Source organism: Olea europaea, unplaced genomic scaffold (assembly GCF_002742605.1).
Source record: "Olea europaea var. sylvestris unplaced genomic scaffold, O_europaea_v1 scaffold1201, whole genome shotgun sequence".
NCBI classification, from domain to species: Eukaryota; Viridiplantae; Streptophyta; class Magnoliopsida; order Lamiales; family Oleaceae; genus Olea; species Olea europaea.
This window is the reverse complement of record NW_019229430.1, coordinates 120,850-144,488: the sequence shown is the minus strand read 5'-3', so window position 1 is coordinate 144,488 and position 23,639 is coordinate 120,850. Positions and strand designations below refer to the sequence as shown.

At 39.4% G+C, this 23,639-nt stretch overlaps 2 protein-coding genes across 2 annotated transcripts; both read left to right on the top strand.

Annotated features, from left to right (window-relative positions):
• Positions 1 to 7,448: 7,448 nt before the first annotated feature.
• LOC111374103 lies at positions 7,449 to 10,183 on the top strand. The gene is made up of 4 exons (XM_022996733.1): positions 7,449 to 7,468; positions 9,070 to 9,319; positions 9,444 to 9,891; positions 10,011 to 10,183. Exons 1-4 carry the CDS (start codon positions 7,449 to 7,451, stop codon positions 10,181 to 10,183), a joined length of 891 nt encoding a protein of 296 aa, XP_022852501.1.
• A 6,041-nt stretch (positions 10,184 to 16,224) lies between these two features.
• LOC111374102 lies at positions 16,225 to 17,849 on the top strand. The gene is made up of 4 exons (XM_022996732.1): positions 16,225 to 16,333; positions 16,505 to 16,707; positions 16,771 to 16,974; positions 17,163 to 17,849. The coding sequence occupies exons 1-4, from the start codon at positions 16,225 to 16,227 to the stop codon at positions 17,847 to 17,849; spliced, it is 1,203 nt and encodes a 400-aa protein (XP_022852500.1).
• The last annotated feature ends 5,790 nt before the right edge of the window (positions 17,850 to 23,639 follow it).

Below are 23,639 nucleotides of genomic sequence, written 5' to 3'. Positions count from 1 at the left end.
TTAAAGAAGAATTAAAGGTATTACCCAAACTTGTAATACCCCAAGAAGAAGATTTTTTTATCCTGCAAACTGATGCTTCAGATTACTACTGGGGAGCAGTGTTAAAGGTTAAAAAGAATCATAAAGAATATAAATGTGAAAAAGATTGTTCTTGCCCTGAGATACTTGCAGGTTATACATCAGGGACATTCAAAGAAGTTGAAACAAGATATGAGACGAATAGAAAAGAACTCATTGCTGTAAAAAGAGGAGTTCAAAAATATGAAGATTATTTATTACCAAAGAAATTCTTGATTAGAACTGATAATACTCAAGTTAAAGCATTTTTGAAAAATAATGTTGATCCATCTGTGACTAATAGATACATAATTAGGATACAGATTTGGTTTTCATATTTCAAATTTGATATTGAATATATTAAAGGAAAAGCTAACTTTCTTCCTGATTATCTTAGCAGGGATGGAGCTAGAACAATTAAGGACGAAAGTCCAGATACTTGAGATAAAAGTTTCCTATTTGGAAACCCAAATTCAAAATATCCAAGATAGCCTTCGAGGCAAGAATTTAGCCCTTGAGGCAGAAGTTACTTGTACCAAGACTAGTATCCCTTCGCAGGGACTTGTAAATACTAGCGCTCTCCCCGAGGATAAAGGGAAAGAAAAGAAGGTAATAGGAACCCCTTCACAGGAAATATTAAACCTATTACTAGTAATAGAGATATTCAAGATATCCAAAGAGAAGGTAGCTCTTCAAAGAGTCAAACTCAATCTAAACTTTCTATTGAAAGAATAGATCCCAAAGATATTGTCAAGATATGCCATGAAGCAAAAATGCCCAAAAAAGATAACTATGAAGAAGTAACGCTCTTTATTGTTATTTTTAATATTTTATCAGATTGGTATCTGGAGATTGGAAAGTGGATGAAGACTCTCCACTATTCAAAATACAACAAGATAAACTTTTATCCAGGAGCACCAGCCAACTAGGTTCGAAATTACTTTGAAATAGGAAATATACTTTGTATATATCCTAGTAAAGACCTCAAGGAGATAGCTCAGCTTCCAGCCAACATTAGGAAAGCTGTTAAAAGATATACTGAAGTTGTTAAAACAACAAATATATATATCAGATTTCATTCAGCAACAATGGAATGGGATCCTCTCCTTGAATATATGCATCCATCGTTCCATGTGATCAAAATGGGACTAACAAATCAACATTTTTTACCAGCCAATCAAAAGGTTGTTAAAAATGGATATCAAGATATTCTTAATATGATGCCCTATAGAAGAGCAAAAGGGTATAAAGAGATATTTGAGCATGTAACTCAGATAATTACTGAGAAAGAAAAAATATAGGTTTATCCATCTGAAGATCATATTATCTATTCCAATGCAAGGATGGATACCAAAGAGGAAGATATTTGTTATCTCGACCATCTAGTATCTGCAATTATATCTAACCAAGTGAATGGATCGGAAGATATGGCTAAAGAATTATGCAAAATTCTTTGGAATTACAGTGATCACCATTGTGAATACTGTGTTGTGGAAGATATGAGTCAAGCATCCCTTAATGAAGAAGAATTCCCTGAAGAATTCTTTGATTCAAAAATGGAGAAGTGATGGTGACTAAAGTAGCCCTTTATCACTACTTTAATAAAGAAATTTATTAAAGAAAAACTGTAGCCACTAGAAGACAGAAGATAGTACAAGAAAAGTCTCCATAATTGTAACTACCCTCATCAATTGCTACAAGTGGCAGACAAACTCAAAAGATAAGGTATCTAATTTCAAAAGAAGAGGTCCACCCAACAAGAAGACAATGAAGAATTCGGTGGAGATAAGATGGCCTAGCTACCCAACAAAGACAGATGGAAAACACCTGTGCAAGATAAGATTCCAAAATCTCCTATAAAAGGAGGATGAAGAAAGAAGGAAGATATCTCGAAATACCTTGAAATAACTTCTCTTAAACGCATTTGAGAGAAAATCTTTTGTAACCTGTATACACTACTTGTATTTAGAGAAATATTAGATAGCTTGAAGATAGGAAAGCGTGTAAGAAGGTAATCACTTATGGAGTTCTAAACTTCATAAGGCGAGTACCAAAGGTATGTAAATATAGTTTGTAAGCATGTACAATTTTAATTTATGAATATCAAAGTAAAGTTTTGTCATGTTCAACAAAGCTTACATAAAAGGATTTCGTTAAGTTTCTCATGATTCCTCGGCAGTACAGATAGAGATTTTAAAGGATTTTCAAAATTTTGATTTTGAATGGATGTTAGTCATGCCAAAGTACCCGTATTTAATGAATGGTTTAGGGGAAAAGGCAGTTTTCTAACAAAAATTTGTAGCACCTTGTGTGTGAGTTATCTTTTAAAATTTCGTTCCAAGTAGGAACTTGATTCTGAAAAGAGTTTGGATAGAGGTGAAAACAGAGACTCTGGATACTGTGAGATAGCGTCTGTGGAAACACGGCTAGTTCTCTAGAATGAGAAATGCAACCTTAATTGAAAAGCCTTTTGCGGAAGCAGTTGTGGACCCAAATGATTTCAAAACATTTTAAACCTTTACTTGATTCAGAATATTGATTAAGTACTTGCAAAACATCTATAAGAGCATACTGGAGGGAAAGCCTGTTTATTTCCACTTGATTACTGTAAGTTATTTAATTGCTTTTACATGCCTATGCTTTAATTATTTTCATGAACAATTCACAAGCATCCACTTCACTACTAATGATGATAATAATCTTATTTTATTTTTAGATGAAAAAGATGTTTCGTTCTTACTTAAATTAGATAAAAAATCTGATGATATATTTCCTGTTGGTAAAGAAAAAATAGAAGAAGTATACAGAGATATAGATTATAATTGTAGAAATAATATAGGATTTGACCCTGTAAGAACTAGTAGAGAAATAAGAAAGGTAGAAGATATCATAACTAAACATAGAAATATACAAGAAGAAATTTCAGAAGGATTATTTGAAGGATATATAACCAAGAAAGGTCAACCTACAATCTTTGAAGAATTATTAAAATATAAAGAATATTTAAAAGTGTTCAAAAGATTGAAAAATATAGATATAGGGCCTGATTGATAAAACCTTAAAAATATAAGATAGATCTTGTAAATAATTTCATTAAGGGCAATTTAGTACTTTTAATAGGAAAGGTTATTGTGGAAAAAAAGGAAGAATTTACCAGCCATTCTCAAAGTTGTCCCAGTTTTATTCTGTATTCAATTGGGAACGGAATCTTAATATCAACTAAGTCATTATATTTCATATTTGTGTCGATTAGGTTACTGGACTTGAGTTTTGTCCAATTCTGTCATATTGACTAAAATATGATGTCGACGTAGGGATGTCAATTGGACCGAATTTGCTGCAGTTTTATTTTGTATTCAATTGGGAACGGAATCTTAATATCAACTAAGTCATTATATTTCATATTAGTGTCGATTAGGTTACTGGACTTGAGTTTTGTCCAATTCTGTCATATTGACTAAAATATGATGTCGACGTAGGGATGTCAATTGGACCGAGCCCACTTGATTCGTGAAAAAGGGGCTCGTGAAATCACAAGCCCGAGCACGAGCCGAGCGGGTAGACGAGCCCACGAGCGGCTCATTTTGACGAGCCACGAGCCGGCTCGTGGCTCGTGAGCCTGTGACCAAAATGGTCACAATAGTGACCGTTTTGGTCACTTTTCAGTGACCATTCTGGTCACTGAAATTTTTCCAATTTATTAGTTACAATTTCAATTCATCCAATTCTCAATTCTCACAATCTCACTACATTTATATTCATCTAGTCCAGATTTCATCATAAACAATCACAGAAATGGATCAATGTTCATTTGTTGCGAGCTTGTTCGATACAGGATGTGAGCCATTGCCACATCATGGAGAATCGCCTAGTACGCCGCAAAGTCAATTTCCAAATGAATTTGTCGGTTTAAATGACATACCGATACCTGAAGATGTTCACATTCACGGTCAGGGAAGCCACATTCCAATTGATTTGGATGATATTAACGTTCTCGAAGCGGAATATGAAGATGAAGATTAGCAATTAAATATCCCAGATGCGAGGGGAAAGCGAAAGGCCAAAAAACAAGCAAAATGTTGGGATCACTTTAAGTTGATTTCAACAGGAAAAGTCGTTGATGGCCTTGCAGAATCTAAAGCAGTATGTAAATACTGCCAACAAAGATTGGCATGGCAAAAAGGAATTGGTACCACTCATCTCAACCGCCACTACAAATCATGTGCAGCCAAACATGGACTTCTTCCAGCTGGTCAAACACAATTACAATTTGGCAGTCCAGCGCGTCGGTTCTACAACTTCACTCCTGTCCACGTAGGTGTATTCAGAGGACGAGACTCGAACTGGAATGGTGAAATTTGTTACCGCCACTGAGTTGCCTCTGGCTATTGCAGACAACCAACACTTTGTTTCATTCGTGCAAGAATATCTACAACCGAGATACGTTGCGGTAAGTCGAAACACTGTTCGTGCCGATACAATAAATTATTTCAATAATTTAAAACAACAATTAATTATGGATTTGCAACAATATGGGGGTGTTATATCCTTAACTTCTGATATATGGGAAGGGGTTAATAAAAGAGCATATATAGCTGCAACCGCACACTATATAGACCCACTTTGGTGCATGCATAAGAAAATTATTGCTTTTAGAATTATTGAATTTCCTCACAATGCTAATAATATATATAATGTTATTATCAGTATTGTTAGAGAATATCATTGTGAGAGTAAAATTCGATCTTTTACTTTTGATAATGCTAGCGTTAATAAGGTAGTCGTCGATAAATTGTATAGGACACTTCAACCTGATTTTGGTGGGTGTTTGTTTCATATTCGTTGTGTGTGTCATATCTTGAATTTAATTGTGCAAGATGGTTTAAAATATATAAAGGATGAACTTCAAAAGATTAGGAATGCATTAGTTTATATTACGATCTCTCTTAGTAGAAAACAAGCATTTGAAGATTTTTGTGCCGAACTAGGGGTGATGACTGCTAAAACATTTGTTAGCGACGTAGGTCATAGATGGAACTCTACATGCTTGCTATTAAAATCATGTGAAAGTTTCGAAAATTTAATAACTGACTTTTATAATAATACACATGTTAGAAGTGATGATGATGGTATGATAAATGAATCCGATTGGATTTTAGTTTTGAAAGTTAAACGATTTTTGACATCTTTTTATGAGACCACAAAAATTTTATCCGGCGTTTATTATGCCACAAGTTGTATGGTGCTTGAACGCCGCCTTTATATAATTGCAAGAACATTCCATAAATATAAAAATGATCCTGCTTTTAGTGAAATTTTAATTGCTATGGAATTAAAGTTTAGAAAATATTGGGAAGAACTGCCTATGTTATTTTCTTTAGCATGCGCAATGGACCCCCGATATAATATTTCGGAAACTAAATACCTAATTGATCAAATCAATAAAGTTTTAATACTTGATACACCTATACCCATAAGAATTTAGAGCAAACATTATGTGGACTGTATGATTTATATGCGGAATGAATGGGTGCAAATGTTAGTGGGTACCCTCTGCTGCACCTACTCCTTCTGCTGAAATTGAAGAAGATACTGCGAAAATAATGAATTTATTTCAGGGCATTAATACATTTAGATATGATGCAACTGCAATGTGTTCATCTAGTGCCATGTCGTCTACATCTGCATCTCATCATACATCGGCCGAAACTCAAAATGCGATGCCTACCGAATTAATTGATTATTTCAATCATAATATGCCAACAGACAGAACAATTAAAAAAATTTCAGAAGAAGTAATTGAATTCTGGCGAAAGTATGAAAGACGTTGGCCAATTGTTTCTGCAATTGCGAAAGATCTATTGACACATCCGGTTAGTACTGTTGCTTCGAAGTCTGCTTTTAGTGCAGGTAAAAGGGTTCTGACTGATGTCAGGAGCCGACTGAAAGAAGATGTTTTGGAAGCGTTAATGTGTGTGAAGGATTGGCAGGACGCTCATTTTCGACTACAAGATAAATATGCTGAAATTGCATGTCGTCAGGTAAGTGATATTTGATTTAATTATATTAATCAAATTTTTTTTTTATTTTTTAATCGTTAAATTTAATTTTTTTTTAAAAATTGTACACGTTACAACAAGTTGTTCGTGTATAATTTTTAACTCCGCCTACTTAAAATTGATGTAGCCGGTCCCAAACCCGGATAAAGAAGGATGGTTTACATTTTATTAACTTTAAAAAGAAATCAAAAAAATATATTTTTTGTAAATATATTTCAAAAAATAATTCGTTTTCATTATATAAATATTTTATACTTTATAAAAAGTATTACAAATTACAATAAGATATAAATAAAAACTTGTTCTCGTTAAATTATTTGTATTTTAACACTTTTTTATTTTTAAAACTCTATTCTTTATTAATTTTAAAAAGAAATCAAAAAAATATTTTTTGTAAATGTATTTCAAAAAATAATTCGTTTCATTATATAAATATTTTATACCTTAAAAAAAGTATTACAAATTACAATATGATATAAATAAAAACTTGTTATCGTTAAATTATTTGTATTTTTTAACACTTTTTATTTTTAAAACTCTATTTTTTATTAACTTTAAAAAGAAATCAAAAAAAATATTTTTTGTAAATGTATTTCAAAAAATAATTTGTTTTCATTATATAAATATTTTATACCTTATAAAAAGTATTACAAATTACAATATGATATAAATAAAAAAATAAAAATTTGCTCTCATTAAATTATTTGTATTTTTTAACACTTTTTATTTTTAAAACTCTATTCTTTATTTTATATATATATAAAAATAAAAAAAATAAAAAATAGGCGAGCCCACAAGCCGAAGCTCGGCTCGGCCCACGAGCTCGGCTCGCCACGAGCACGAGCCGAGCTCATGGCATTAAGGGCCGAGCTGAGCCGGCTCGGCCCATTGCCGACCCTATGTCGACGCGACTAAAAGACACAAATCGAAGTAACTATCCCACTTAAGTTTTAAGTGAAAGCTTAATCACTTCTAATAAAAATTAGTGAGTTAACGTGCATTGCACGTTTATTGGTTAATGTTTGAAATAAGTGTGTAAATTTTAGAAATAATCATTCATAAATTTGAAAGGTATTTATAAATTCGTTCAAATTAACTTATTTTTCTGTTAATTTTCTCTCTATATTTTTTATTCTTCATATGAAAATTTGAGAATTTGCATATATTAGTACAAGGCATTTTCGTGTACAAAAGTTCGTAGGAAAATTTTTTATGCGAAACATATTTCTCTATTTATATTAGGTCAGTCTAAAATATGATTTAGCTCACTCAAGCTTTGTATGATTATAATAATTAAATATCATCAAGATATACAATATAACAATATCAAAAATGGTTTGTCATGTTGACAGGTAACATGCAAAATCCTAAATTATAGTTTAAAATGTTAAATGTAATTTCATGTATCAACCTTCTTCTAAGAACCTGATTTTGTTGTCATTGAAGTTTGACCATAAGATTACAAGAATGCAAAAAGGTAAGTAGAACATTAGAAAATAATGTAGACATGGACNATGGACATAACCATAAAGGAGAAAACCTCTTCAAACATTTAAAAATTCAATTAAAAAAATTTTAAATTGAACAAAAAATTATTTACAATATGAAGAAAAAAATTTTAAAACAATTTTCGAAAAATATAATAAAAACAAAACAAATTAAACAAAAAAAGTTCCAAAAATTAAATAAAGAATATATAAATATTATTTAATTAAATTTGAAAAAAAATAAGTTTTATAATTTCAATTTTTTTTTATCGTAGGAGAAAAAACGAAGTCGTGTTGTTTTCAATCATTTCTCAAATTTCAAAAGTCACTTCACTTCATTCAATCCAATACTGATAAAGAAAAGAAACTAAATGATTTAACAAATTAAAGAACAATAAAAAGAATTACAGGAAAAAATAGAAAAAAATAAGATTATTATAATTTTTTTAATTAAATCGAAATAATTAAAATTAAAATAAATATTATTTTTTAATTAAGATTGAAAAAATTACGTTTTAAAAATAATTTTAAATTCTTTTCAAATTGAAAAAAATTATTTATAAGATAAAAAAAAATTTAAATAATTTCCAAAAAAATATATGATAAAAACAAAACAAATTAAGGGCTTGTTTGAGCCACATTATTTTCAAAAAAATACATTCTTCAACAGTGATTTGACATCATTTTAACCACACATTCTTCAATAAAATAATATTCCATGTAAATCTCAAAATTATTTATAACAAGAACAAAACAAATTAAAAAAACAAAAAAAGAAAAAACGAAAAACGAAACCTTCATGCACTGGAAACCTCCAAACCTACAATCATGGATGGAGGTTTTCCCAAAAATTGTTTGAGTTTTTTATTTTAGTATAAGAACCTTATTGAGGATCAACTACAATAGAATAGTCAATGAATGCATCAAATGACATTCCAGTACTCCAATTTAACATAAATAGTTAACATCAACAAATAGATAAATGAACACAAAAATATGTACGAAAACATGGAAGTTGATTTCCAAAAGAACATCATTGAGAAAAATAAATCCAGCTTGCCCCAAACGAAATATGGTGATGTGGATCAAGAAGCATTATGTCAAATTTATGACCCACTACCTATACCTTCAATTATAAAGCATTATCAGAATTTTAACTTTTAATTAATGATTAACAGGATGATGTTGTAGGAAAATATGAAACTGTGTTAATTATAAACCGCAAAAGGTTTTGCTTGGAACGAAGAATTAGTAATGTTAAATCCAAGATATTTGCAAAGTATTCCTAGAAAAGTTCAAGCAATCAAAACTTTCCATTTCATATATACAGATGCTTGAAACTACAATTTCATTTTTCAGCTACCCTGTGAAATCAAAGTAACAAAGTGACAATAAATCAAAACAAAAATTTAGTAACAGCCCTTATCACCTTTCTTATTTGTGATCTGTCTTGAATATCTTTCAAGAGCTTTGAAAGCTAATACCAACAACACCGAGTTTAACTATCATCCAAAGTGTGGGCCATTGAAAATCACACATCTAGCATTCGCGGATGACCTGAAGTTGTTCTTGAGGGGCGACATTATATCAGTGCGTATACTGATTGATTGTTTGTCCAAGTTTGGAGATTGCTCGAGACTGAAGATGAATACAAGTAAATCCAACATTTTCACAGTCGGAATTCAGGGCGAAGATTTGGATGACATCCAAGAATTGGTAAACATGCCGAGGGGTTCCATGCCATTCAGATATTTGGGAGTTTCCATTAGTTGCAGGAAAATTGAAAGTCATCCACTACGCCCCTTTCTTTGATAAGATAGCTGCATATATACATGCCTAGACAAGCTCATCATTATCTTACGCGGGCAGGGCTGCACTAATAAGATTAGTCTCACAAGGTGTCGAATGCTTCTGGTTATCTACATTCCCAATACCCGCTGCAGTCACTATGAGGATCACACGGCTTTGTAGGAATTTCCTTTGGAATTCCAAAAAACCGCTTGTTGCCTGGTCTGAAGTTTGTCTCCCCAAAAGTGAGGAAGGACTTGGATTTCGAGATATAAAGTGCTGGAATAATGCACTATTAGCCAAGTCGTTGTGGAACGTGCATGCTAAAAAGGACACACTTTGGGTGCGATGGATCAATCAAGTGTATTTGGGAGGGACATCAATACGGGAAAGGTCACCCAAAAAGGATGACTCACGACTTTTTAAAAAGATATTGTCCATTGCACTACGCATGAAGGAAGTTGAAGGATCAATCCATACTGCCTACCAAAGAATTTCAAGTTGGATTCAAGGAGACAATATATGCATTGCTAAAGCTTATAATTATTTTCGACCGATGGGCAAAGACTGTTTGGAGTTCATGCATCACCCCTGAACATTCTTTCTTACTTTGGCTTAGTGCGAAAGCTAAGCTCTCTACCAGAGACCGATTACAGCACATGGAGATCGACCATAGATGCATATTTTGTCAAGCTACAACAGAATCAATCCAGCATCTTTTCTTCCAATGTCGCACGAGTAAAGAAATTTGGGGACAAGTCGAAACATGGCTCGGAATCACTAGAGCCATGACTACATTATCGAGTGCTCTGAAATGGATCAAGAAGGAGGGACAAGGAACATCTTGGCAATCTAAAACCTAGAAAGTAGCGCTCGCAAGCACTGTTTATCATATCTGGACAGCTAGAAACAAACTACTCTTCGAAGATCTCAGGTAGCAACCGGATAGCATCATCAGACGCATTAAAACACATGTCTACAAAGTCATGTTTACTTTGTATCCCTATGTTTTGCATCATTATGAATCTTTAGCACCGAGCATATAGATTTTGATAATCAAGATGTGCATTGTCGAATAATGTAAGCCCGGAGTACTTGTATTGAAATTTTGATCAATGAAATTTTTACATTCACCGATCAAATAAATAAATAAAATTTAGTAACAGCAATTAGTTCCAAACCTTTAAGCCTAAAACTAACTTATAAGTCTGAATCTTATAGGCTAATGTTAAGAATGCTTAGTATGCAACTAACTTATAATTAATGTGGCGAGTAAGGTAGTTGCAAAGCATTTAGGAAATTGGAGAATGTGGGAGAGAACGAACCTCCGAAAAGTTAGCATTTTATGTCATAAAAGGCTTCCTCTACCTCCATGAAAGGTAAACTAATCAACAAACAAATATTTTTAAAGTACCTAAGCAGGTTTGAAACATCCTAAAAATGATGATATTCACCATTTTATGATTATCAAGTTTCTTATGGGAATGTAGATATTTGGGCTTTAACACTTAACTTCGCATAAACTTGCAACCTGGTACAATTCTTGTGTCTAAAAATCTTCAAATGCATCACAAATCTCTTAGATGTAATCATGAACTTAAAATTAAATGATATAGGAGCATTTATGAGTAAAGCTATAGTACATATGGTATTAAATCACAGGTAGCATTAGCTCTTTTCTTCTATCAGGTTTCTTTTACACTTCGTGAAATGTATCTGTAGAAGAATATGAAAACAAAGTTATTACCTTGCTTTGGAAACTTACATAGAGAAGGACAAAAGGAAACCTACACATGAGCTATGAAAGAAGTAAATGCTACATTCCAGTTAATTAACAGAGAATTAACTGCGCCAACATGTAACATGTTACGTATTGACACTTGGCGGACCCACTGGGCCTATGGCCCACCTCTTCCGACCCACGTGGTATCTTATCCGAGGCCCCATGCCAGACGTGGCCCCAAGTGCTGATGCCGAAGCTAATATGCTGAAATGACCTTGTAGTCGAGGCCCTTCCTTCTGAGGCCCAATCTTCTCGAGGTCCTGAGGCTCTAAGCAGCACTCCTCTCCAGAGATTCGATCTTACATAAGGATCCCTCCTTATTGATTGATAGGCCACACATTATATAGTGTAAGTGTCTTGTCTTGTCAATATAGTGGTAGAATCGCCAATTAATAAATGTGTAACAGGCTAGGAAGTCAAATATGATACCTATAATTTGACATGTAAACTTACGAGATGAGGCCACGTGTACTTCCAGCCAAAGGCCACGATCTAAGTTGTAACACTATAAATACTCCCCATGTATCTCTCACAAGGGTAATGCAAGATTCAACACAAGAACAAATACAACATTCTTTGCATTTTACTCTCTTGCAACATATATGAATTCATACTCGCATTATACAAACACCGATTGGTAATTATTGTACAATCGTTATGCGAACATATCGTCGAATTTTGAACGTTCTCGTCCTGCGCCTTTGAGTCGTTCCCTCGTCCCTTTTGCTATTATTCGTAGGCCGTCCACGTGTCTTAGCGTGTTGGACCATGCTTACATGTGCACAGGTGAGTCCGATATCTGTTGGTAACATATTCTGGGGTCAACAGATAGGCGCCGTCTGTGAGAAACCACACTATAACCACGAGCAACTGTGTGGAGGAAGCTTATCGAAAAGAATATTTTGACATCCCCCTTGAAAAATGATTTATTCTTGAAAAAGAACAAGTGGAATCCCCACAACTTAGCAACAATCTGAGTTTGGAATAGAAGAGAATGAGTTCAGACGAGGATGTACCCCCTAGGAGGGTAAGAGAAAATGTGGGAATGCCCCTATCGACAGCTACCCCTGTAGCTAGGCATCGGCCTCACCACCACCACAGAAGAGCTGGCATGCGGATGGCCGCTCAATTGTTAAGGGAGATGGCCACCATGGCCTTAAATATGAGGGACATTGCTAGCCAAAACATGGCCATGAGTTCTCATGGCCCAAATGCTGAGCCAGTGAGGCTTCCCTGTTCCTTCCTATGCACCCCAAGGGTACTACGACCAAGATGAGTAAGTCCAGAGCCAAAGGGTTGTATCACCAGAATACAGTCGAGGCAGAAGCCCCAGGGAAAGGGAGGTAGAAGTTGATGTTTCCTCCAATTATGCTGGAGGTCAACCCATCGAGGCCCGGTATAACAAGGACAACTTTCCACCAGCATATGAGCCAGAACAAAGACCTATGAGGTCTAATAGCGTCTTTGAAAGAATTAACCTCGCAGAATTGAGGCTCAGGCAATAGCAACGCGAGCCTCGGAATAGACCACAGCCCCCAGCTCCAATATCTCATCAGTCAGAGGAAAGGCATAAAAATGCCCCTCATGCTACTCTGCCTAGAAATAGGCGCCAAAAGAAGGAAAAGGAGGCTAGGACCCAAGCTGGACCCTCTCATTAACCGCCTAGGTAAGAAGCTGAAGAGAATAATGACTTAGATGAGCAACAGAGGTCCTGTGACTTAAACGATGACGATGAAAATCTGTCATTCTCAAGGGAACAAAGAAATGCCCAGGTTTCGAGCTATTATGTGATGCCCAAGATACCAAAGTATAATGGGAGAGGTGACCCGGAGAAACACCTAAGCGCTTATAAAACTCATATGAGCCTTAGAGGCACCACCCCACTGTGAAGTGTAGAGCTTTTCATTTGACACTTAGTGGAGCAGCGAAAATCTGGTATAGTTGACTGCCGCCTGGGAGCATAAAGAGTTGGCCAGAATTTAAGACCACTTTCCTAAAAAGGTTTGTGATGGGCAAAGAGAGAGAGGCCCACATCCAGCGCCTTCAAGATATGAGGCAAGCACATGGAGAATCCTTGAAAAGCTTTTTATCACGCTTTACCGACGAAATGACGTATTGCGTGCAACTTACCAATCGTGAAGCTTTGTCAGCCCTAAGAGGAGGTTTGAATATAAACACCCTGTTCTGAAGGGACGTGTAAAACCAAGATCCCACCACCTACGACGCCCTGTTGGAAATGATGAGGTGGGAGATTATTAATGAAGAATTAATTAAACACCGGAATCAGCAGAGGCCTCCCACCTCAACAGAGACAGCGCGTCTGGGGTCCGACCTCCCACTTGATGGACTACCAGATGAACCCACCTGGTGATAATAATTCAGGGCAAGCACTTGCCATAACCACTTTAAACACAATTCCAACTTTAGCATTTGAAGATGTCAATCCAACTACCACCAACCCGCAAGCAGGAACTTCACAACAGTCTCCGGTAGAGGAAGAGGCTGGGGGCGCAGTTCAAGACCCAGGAATAGGCTTAATCAGAACCCCCCGATTATTGTACGTACTACCGCTCCTACGGTCATGACACGTCTGAGTGTCGGGAGTACGCATACCGTAATTGACGGGAAAATCCCCAAGACAGGAGGAATGATTCGCCACAGGCAAACGGGCCCGGCCTAGGAATGACCAGCGACCTAGGCATGAGGAGGCCACCCCCCGCCAGTGAGATGTATCCCCCCGCTGAAGAGAACATAGAGCAGAGAGGCTCAGGGAAGGACAAAGGCATCGTGGGGACCGCTATGCACAAGAGGGGCCCCCTATTCACGAGATAGACACCATATTTGGAGGCCCCTACATGAGAGGGAAAACTCGAAACGCAAAACGAAACTATGCCCGAGAGGCCAAATGCCTCCCACTGACCAATTATATTGTCGACAGTAGCTCCCAAAGAAACCAAGTACCGCCCATCGTCTTTACCCAAGAGGACTCTGAAGGGGTTTATTACTCCCATTGTGATGCACTTGTAGTAAGGGCCGAAATGGGCTTAATCGAATACTAGTAGACAACGGTAGCTCCGCTAACATCCTTTTCGGATCCACCTTTGATAAGATAATCCTGGACCACGAGTTGATGCCCACCACCACTCCTTTATATGGATTTACTGGGGATAGTATCACTCCGAGAGGAAAGATAACATTGGCGATAGAGATGGGAGAGTCCTCCCAAACCACACAGTCGGTCGACCTAATACGGAGTCTTGGGTAGACTAGCCCTGAAGGAGTTGGGAGCCGTCACTTCCATCCACCACTTATGCATGAAACTCCAACTGAGAACGGGATGATAACAGTGAGAGGTGACCAAAGAGGATCCAGAGAGTGCTACCTGAGCTCCATCAGAAAGGTTGAGCCTCGAGAGGTACATGCCATCCTGACTGATGTGGATATGGCAGACGTCCCAAGTGAGGCCCCTCCCGAACGAGAGGATGTTGACATGATCGACGCACCTCTCAAGCAGGAAGAACTCTCCATGATCAATGAGATTGATCCCCACGTGATTGAGCACAAACCCCAAACAAATCCGGTTAAGGTATTAGAAAGCTTCCCGATCGATCTCGTGACCCCGCGAAGGTGTTGAAAGTAGGCATAGGCCTGAGCAACGACATGAAAGAAAGATTACAAGATTTTCTCTGCAAGAATCTTGACGTCTTTGCTTGGAGGTATGAGGACATGGTGGGCATAGGCCCCAAGGTCAATTGTCACCACCTAAAGATAGAACCTAAGGTTGCCCCGCATCGATAGAAGAGAAGAGTCCTCAACCTAGAAAGATACGAGGCTCTGAAGGAAGAAGTGCGGAAACTAATCGAAAATGGCTTCATTAGAGAGACCATCTATCCGAAATGAGTCTCCAACCCGGTGCTAGTCAAGAAGCACAACAATAAGTGGAGGGTATGTATTGACTTTACCAATCTCAATAAGGTATGCCCCAAAGACAGTTTCCCACTTTCGAGAATTGATTAATTGGTAGACTCCACCACCGGGCATGAGCTCCTGAGCTTTATGGATGCCTACTCTGGCTATAACCAAATACCCATGTACCCGACCGATGAGGAGAACGCCTCTTTTATCCCTGACAGAGGCATTTACTACTACAAGATGATGCCCTTCAGGGTGAAAAATGTCGGGGCCACCTATCAAAGGCTTGTCAACAAAATGTTTGTAGATCTCATCGACAAGACAATGGGAGTCTACGTTGACGATATGCTTGTAAAAAGCCTGAAGGCAGACGACTATGTGATGCACTTGGATAACACTTTTCGAATCCTCAGGAGATACATGATGAAGCTCAACCCTCTCAAGTGTGCTCTTGGCGTTGCCTCTGGCAAGTTCCTAGGGTACATGGTCAACTAAAGAGGAATCGAAGCCAACCCTGAAAAGATCAATGTCTTACTCAAAATGAGATCACCCCAGAAACCCATGGAAGTCCAAAGTCTAACAGGACGAGTGGCAACCCTTAGCAACTTTATCTCCAAGGCTATCGATAAATGCCTCCCGTTCTTCCAGGTATTGAAAGCCAGGAAGAAGTTTGAATGGAATGAGGAATGTGAAGAGGCCTTCTAGGGCCTGAAAAGGCATCTAGGGCAGGCCCCTTCATCTCCAAGCCAAAGCCCGACGATATCCTTCAACTATACCTGGCCGTCTCCAATGAGGCCATTAGTGCAGTCCTAACCCGAGAAGAAGAAACCACCCAACTCCCTTATATTACACCAGCAAGGCACTCCTATCTCCGAAATCTCGCTATCCCGATATGGAGAAGCTAGCCTTAGCCTTGATCACTGCCTCTAGGAAGCTGAGGCCCTACTTCCAAGCACACACCATTCACGTTCTAACCAACTTCCCTTTGAGGCAAGTGCTACAGAAGTCAGATGCCTCGGGAAGACTACTAAAATGGGCAGTAGAGTTAAGTGAATTCGACATTGTCTTTAAGACAATGGCAGCCATCAAGGGCTAAGCCTTAGCTGATTTTGTAGTAGAGTTCACCAATGTACCCGAGATGGAAGAGGCTATGGAACTTGTTGAGCCCCCCACGTGGAACTTGTTCGTGGATGGTTTGGCTGGAGACACAGGTTCGGGAGCTGGGGTGGTCCTTGTAAGCCCAGAAGGTCACAAGTTGAACTCAATCGTGAGATTCGGGTTTAAGGCCACCAACAACGCTACTGAGTATGAGGCGCTCCTTGCGAGCCTCATATTAGCCAAAGAAATGCAAGTAAGGAGACTACGTATCAACAGTGACTCCCAGCTAGTGTTGAGCTAAGTGAATGGTAGTTTTTCAGTTAGAGATAAAATCATAGCCTCCTACTTGAAGATGGTGATGAACCTCCTCCCATCTTTTGAAAAATTCGAAATAATGCAGATCCCTAGCCTCGAAAACGCACATGCGGATGCTCTCTCTAAACTCGCGAGCAACAAGGACTCCAAACTACTTACTATACTACCAATTGAGCACCTCCTCACGCCGTCTACCGAGGCCACTGAGGTGATGTGGGTCGAAAAAATCCCCATCTGGATCTAACCAATCATAGCCTACCTAAAGGACCAGGTTCTGTCCACTGACAAAGATGAGACCTACAAGCTGAGAAAGAGGTCAGCTCATTTCCTCTTCATTGACGAAGTACTTTACAAAAGAAGCTTCTCCTCCCCACTTCTTCGCTGCGTGGGGGGAGACGAGGTCTCTTACATCTTGAGGGAAATCCATGAAGGTGTTTATGACAATCATTCAGGAGGACTAGCCTTGGCACAAAAGGTACTGAGGCAAGGGTACTACTGGCCCACTTTGAAAAATGATGCGCTTCAATTCGTGCGCAAATGTGACAAGTGCTAACGGTTCTCTCCCACTCAGAGGCAACCTTCACAGGAGCTAACTGCCGTCTCCAACCCATGACCCTTCTCTAAGTGGGGCGTGGATCTTATAGGTCCCTTATCCAAAGTTAGAGGAGGCGCGAACTTTGCCATGTGGCCATTGATTACTTCACGAAGTGGGTTGAAGCCGAACCGCTAGCGAAAATCACAGAAGCAAAAACATCCAAGTTCTTTTGGAAGAATATCATATGCCGATTCAAAATTCCCCACTCCATAGTTTCAGACAATGGAAGGCAGTTCGACAATAAAAAGGTCAGGAACCTGGGTGAAGAACTTGGGATTAGGAAGCACTTCTTAACACCTCGTCATCCTCAAGCCAATGGCCAAGTTGAGGCTGTAAACAAGATGATCAAACATGTCCTCGAAAGGAAACTGGATGCATCAAAGGGAGCCTGGGTTGATAAGTTGCCTCAAGTGCTATGGGCAATCCGAACTACTGCCAGAACTCTCGCGGGGGAAACTCCTTTCCTTATGGCCTATGGAACCGAAGCCATGAGCCCAGTCAAGGTCGGTTTACCATCACCTCGTCGTCTACACTTCAGCGAAATATCTAATGACGAGCTACTGAGGTTCAACCTCGACTTCATTGATGAAAGAACAGATGACTCCCAGCTGAGGCTCGCTGCTTACCAAAGGAAAATGACTAAGTACTTCAATTCTAAAGTGAAGAAGAGGTTCTTCCAAATCAATGACCTGGTCTTTAGGAGAGTCTTCCTCTCCTCCAAAGGACCTGGAGAAGGTACCATGGGTCCAAACTGAGAAGGTCCTTATAGAGTTAAAGAAGAACTCCGACCCGGCACCTACAGAATTGAAGACATGGAGGGCAATATTGAGCATCTCAGAATTTACTACCAGTGAATGTACTGCATCGCTGGAGGATCTTTCCCAACTTATGTAACTGTTTTAGTTTCAATAAAATGTCATTAAATTCAAATACCTCTCGTAGCGTGGGAGCCTCGGAGGAGAGGTCCAGATCCCCAACTCTAGGGTCACCTCGCCTAAACTTCGAGGCTCACTCCACATGCCTTCCTCTGGCGAGGCTGAACGCCAAAGGGAGAAGCCTGTACGTGGATGCACCATCCACCATGTAGGGAAGCGTGGGAGCCTCGGAGAAGAGGTCCATATCCCCAACTCTGGGGTCATCTCGCTTGAACTTCGAGGCTCACATGCCTTCCTCTGGCGGGGTTGAACGCCAAAGGAAGAAGCCTCTACATGGATGCACCATCCACCATGTAGGGAAGCGTGGGAGCCTCGGAGAAGAGGTTCAAATCCCCAACTCTGGGGTCATCTTGCTTGAACTCCGAAACTCACTCTACATGCCTTCCTTTGACGAGGTTGAACACCAATGGGAGAAGCCTCTACATAACTGCACCATCCACCATGTAGGGAAGCTGGGGTTACCTCGCCTGAACTCCGAAGCTCACTCCACATGCCTCGACATGCATATTTCATCCATTATCACTTCACCTCAATTTGAACTCAATGGAAAGATTCAGTCAAATAACCTAAGTGCAATTTGGACATCGTGGTTTATCTTAAAGTGATGGAGCCAAAGTGCAACCCATTAAGTCATCATTTATATGGCTTGATTATTAGCTCACCCTGAAGCGAGATGTCAAGTTTAGATTGCTAACTCAAACTTATGCATGATTATTTATCGAGGTGCATGCACTTGATATTGAAAAGAAAGTAAAACTTTACAAAACATGGCATTCATTAATATTGAGCACATTACAAGAGGTAGGCTCAAGGTCAGTACATTGATATAAACTGAAAAGGAATCCTAAAGTAAGCTTCGGATGATGGTGGGAGCGCCTTTGCAGTAGGAACTTCAGCAGCTTGAGCGTCAGGCCCTTCTTCAGTCCTTTCTGCTGCTTCCTTAGCTGGGGCCTGAGGTACCTCATCCACAAACTCAGACCTAAGTTGAGACAGGTAGTAGCTTGGGTAAAGTTCCTCAGCCATCTCCATCACCTCAGCATAGCCGAAGTTCCTCCAGTATGCGCTGAAGCTCTAGTACTCCTCGATGTTGTGGAAATTGGCAATGAACTCTTTAACTGTCTCCTCCCCCACCACCTTGGCTGCCTCCTTCGCCTTGGCCAGTTCATCAACATGCCATTTTATTTGGTCATTCAGGAAGTTATATGCATCCTTGGCCCCAGCAAGCTCAAGGTTTGCTTTTTCCAAGGCTTCAGCAATGACCTTCTGATGATTATTTGACGTCTCCACCTTTTTAGTAAGGGAGGCCACCTCACACTGAGACTCATATGCCTCATTCTTCAAGGCCTCTATTTGGGCTAAGGCAGATTCCAACTTGGCAGCATCTTCAACTTTTTGGACCTTAGTCTCCTCTACCTCGGCCCTTAACCTCTTCAACTCCTCCTCAGCAGAGGCCAGCTTCTTTTCTGAGGACATGGTCCTCACTTGAAAGTCAGTGAGGACCTCCCTACACTCCAATGCGAGGCCAAATGTCCTCGCGCTTTCGCTCACTAGGGCCCTTGAGAGGTCAACGACGTCGCAGGACGAGGTGTGCTGCACCCACCTATCTGTCCAAAATTTATAAAAACTAGCTGCAGCACCTCGGACCTCTTCAGGAAGAGTGTTCAACAACGCAGGGGCAAGCTCTTCTTCACGCCCAACCAGGAAGTTAGGGGATTTCCCCTGGGTCCTTACGGGCTTTAGCCTCGCAGCCTCCTCTTCTGCCTTCAACGCAGCCAACCTCACTACCTCTTCCGCCGCCTCCTCAGCCTCGGCCTTCTGAACCATCTCCACCTTCACCGCTTTCATGGCAGAGTCCATGAGCTTCGGTGGTCTGGAGTCCTTGCTGGTTTGGAAAATGGAAGTCCCAAACTTTCCCGAAGAACTAGTGAGGTGGACCAGCTTCCTCTTCTTCTGGGAGTCCTCAGGGACTTTGTCTTTTCCCTGAGGCTCCCTGTCTTTCTCCTTCTTTGGAGCCTCTTCCTCAATAGCCCGGGAGGTATTGATTTTGGAAAGGAGCTCCACCTTGCCCCTTACCCCTTTTGCCCCGCTTGAACCGAGTTTCAGAGACCGGGCCCCAACTTTAGTAGTGGCCTTCATTATGGTAGCCATGTCGGGGGCGGGTTACTCCCTCCTCTAGAACTTATCTGCAACACAAAGGAACAGATCAGAGGTTGACATCAATAAGCAAACTTTCCCATCACAAAGTATAGGCACTTCTTACCCTTGGAAGCCATCAGTCCGAAGTCAAGGAAATAATGGCTTCGATCGATGAGATGATTGAAATGGTGAAGCTTCAAAGGAAGCTTGTAAATGTCCTCCATGACGTCAAACTCCGCTTCATGGAGCTGGTATCTCGTTCTCGAATCTACAAAGCGTGACAACAATTAGCAAAAAATAAATTCCAAAAAGCTCAGCAGAATATAAAGTACAATTACGCTGGGGGACTCACGAGCTTCGTAGTATTGGGTCAGTACCGTGCAAGCTAAGGCTTTGTCCCCAACTACTGCCTACCAGTTGTCCCGAACCTAGAACCACAACTCCTTCCACCCCTTGATGGAAGAAGGCAATCCTATCACAAAAGGGGTGTGCGACCCCCAAGGAGTAATGTAGTACCACCCCTTCGACTCATCTTTGCCCAAGACTCTGGGCTGGAAGAGGGTCTGAAAGACATGAAAAAGGTATATCCTCCCCCATCGACACTTCCTTCCACAGGAAGTAAGACCCCACCAACTGGCTCCACCCATTCGGTAAAACCTAGGTCAGCGACAACATAAAATTCCTTAGCACTACCCTAAAGAAGAGGTACAGAGGAAGACGCATACCCGCCTTAAACAAGTATTCACTGACTGCGACACATCCGGACCTCGGATAACAAGCCCGTTCATCAGCCTCGGGGACTAGCATTTCTATGTTATGAGGCACGCCCCCAACCTCTTCTGTGTCATATTTGAGGGTATCCTGGACGCACCCCACTCCTCCTCGTAATTTACGGGCTCCTAGGTCATAGCATAATATTCGATCTCGGAGTCCCCCTACGAACTGTACCCTCCCCAAACGACGAAACAATGACTACCCCCTACCCGAAGTGGACTCCATATTAGAATAAGTTTGGAAAATGGACAAAGATTGCAAAACAAGTTATTCTCACAAGAAATAACTAGACAATCGACTAAGGAAACTAAAGGATGCCGAAAAACGAGAACGAAGCAAAGCCTTAACGCCGGAATATGATATTTTCAACAAACACAGAATTACAGAGATAGAAAGGTCACAAAATGGGAGTTCCCTGCCTTTTATACAAGTTCAGGTCGAACACCAGCCATCAGATCAAGGCTCATCAAATTTGGGCCCTTCGTTGCAGATCGAATCCTAGGCGTAGAATTCAAACCGTTTTCAAAATCAACGCCTCCGATCCAAACGTGCTTCCCACACACCTCTCCAAACGCATCTCCTTCTAGAAGTCCCAGCTGTAGTCATCATTTCACATTCAATGCAGCAGCCATACGTGCCTTGGTAGTTGAAACGGCTCGGCTGCCTTTTCTTAGTAATATGCACAAAATATCAAATCATTGTCATAAACATCGAAGACAATCATCTCTTCGCAAGCCTCGGCAGGTTCGATCCACTTCATCTACTTCTTCGTAGTTCAGCCACATCTTCGTAAGCATCGGCAGGTTCGAGACTTCTTCATCACCTTTCCCAATCACAGCAACACCATCACTTTCAACTCCAACCATGATATAAATATCTATACTTGGACTTGGAGGACTATTAGTTGAGGTACAAAAAATTCTCTCAATTTTTTACCCCACGCGATTCGCCACAATAAAAGTCTACGCATTACATAAATGATCATACTTGGACTTGGGGGATTATTGTGACGTATTAACAGTTAGCCGACCTACTGGGCCCATGGCTCACCTCTTTCGACCCACGTGGCATCTTATCCGAGACCCCGTGCCAGACATGGGCCCAAGTGCTTATGCCGAAGCTAATATGCTAAAGTGACCTTGTAGCCGAGGGCCTTCCTTCTGAGGCCCAATCTTCTCCAAGATCATGAGGCTCTAAGCAGCACTCCTCCCCAGAGATCCGGTCTTACATAAGGATCCCTCCTGATTGATTGATGGGCCACTCATTATAGAGTGCAAGTGTCTTGTCTTGTTAATATAGTGACACAGCCACCAATTAATAAATGTGTAGCAGGCTCGGAAGTCAAATGTGATGCCTATTATTTGACATGTAAACTTACGAAATGAGGCCACGTGTACTCCCAACCAAAGGCCAAGATCTAAGTTGTAACACTATAAATACTCTCCATGTATCTCTCACAAGGGTAATGCAAGATTCAACACAAGAACAAATACAACATTCTTTACATTTTACTCTCTTACAACATACATGAATTCATACTCGCATTCTACAAACATCGATTGGTAATTATTGTACAATCGTTATGCGAACATATCGCCGGATTCCGAACGTTCTCGACCTGCGCCTCTGAGTCGCTCCCACGCCGCCTTTTGCTATTATTTCTAGACCGTCCACATGTCTTAGCGTGTTGGACCAGACTTACGTGTGCGTGGGTAGGTCCGGTATCTATTGGCAACATATTCTGGGGTCAACATAAGATATATGAAGCCAGCATATAAACAACAAATTTGGATTCAATGGCTTGTAGCGATCGTATTGTTATCCAAATTTATTCGCTGATAGATATGTATGGGGAAGATTCCCATTATGAACTCAAGCTTCTACTTATTGACCAGGGAAAGGAAATACATAACCAACATCACTTGATTCATATATGGAGGTGGATAAAGAAGCCATATCATGTATACCATCATCTTCCCATTTGAGAACTCATGTTTCAGAAGTAGCAACCCCGGAAACTGTTAAACATCATAAATTTCACTCACTCTAAAAGGATCTAAAAATATGTCTTGTACAAAAATTAGTGGATGCACAGCCACTTCAAAAGAATCATATATACCTAAGTACGAAATGAGCATTTTCTTTGCAAATATCAAAAAAGATAGTCAATATACTCACAATCTTGGATCCAATTTAAACTAAAACATACCAACAACTTTAGAAGGAAAAAAATGCAAAACTAACAGATAAACAGCTCATCAATTGGAGGGGGAAGACTTCTTATTTTTTTCAATTGCATTTAAATGTAAATATGACCAAAGTTCACCCTTTAATAAAAATAACCACCATAGAAATATGTGTAGCTTTCCCGGAAGTTCATCGGCAAGTAAAATTTTAAACCCATCAAACAAATTCTCATCTTTATATTATACTGATTTTTTCATAAAGGCTAACTACGCTAATTCTTTAACGAGTACAAAAAAAAAAAAAAAAAAAAAAAAATTGCTTGTGTAAGAGATCCAGTGGAAAAAATAAATGTTCAAATAAACAGGTCATTCTAAATCATATCACAAATCAAATGGGAAATCAAGATCAATCACATCTTTCAACGACCCAATAATTGATTAACAGTCTTCTATTGATTTACTCTTTTTGCTTAATCAAACGAAAAGATATTCAAAATAGAGCAAGTGAAACAAA

What these genes read in the sequence shown, in the direction of transcription:
- LOC111374103 (XM_022996733.1), top strand. Translation starts at nt 7,449, where the DNA reads ATGGTTTGTCATGTTGACAG. An exon ending in ATGGTTTGTCATGTTGACAG is followed by an intron (nt 7,469 to 9,069) that starts GTAACATGCAAA and finishes ATATCTTTCAAG; the next exon opens with AGCTTTGAAAGCTAATACCA. An exon ending in TGCCTACCAAAGAATTTCAA is followed by an intron (nt 9,892 to 10,010) that starts GTTGGATTCAAG and finishes ACTTTGGCTTAG; the next exon opens with TGCGAAAGCTAAGCTCTCTA.
- LOC111374102 (XM_022996732.1), top strand. Translation starts at nt 16,225, where the DNA reads ATGGAAGAGGCTATGGAACTTGTTGAGCCCCCCACGTGGAACTTGTTC. An exon ending in GGTCCTTGTAAGCCCAGAAG is followed by an intron (nt 16,334 to 16,504) that starts GTCACAAGTTGA and finishes GTAGTTTTTCAG; the next exon opens with TTAGAGATAAAATCATAGCC. An exon ending in GACTAGCCTTGGCACAAAAG is followed by an intron (nt 16,975 to 17,162) that starts GTACTGAGGCAA and finishes ATCCAAAGTTAG; the next exon opens with AGGAGGCGCGAACTTTGCCA.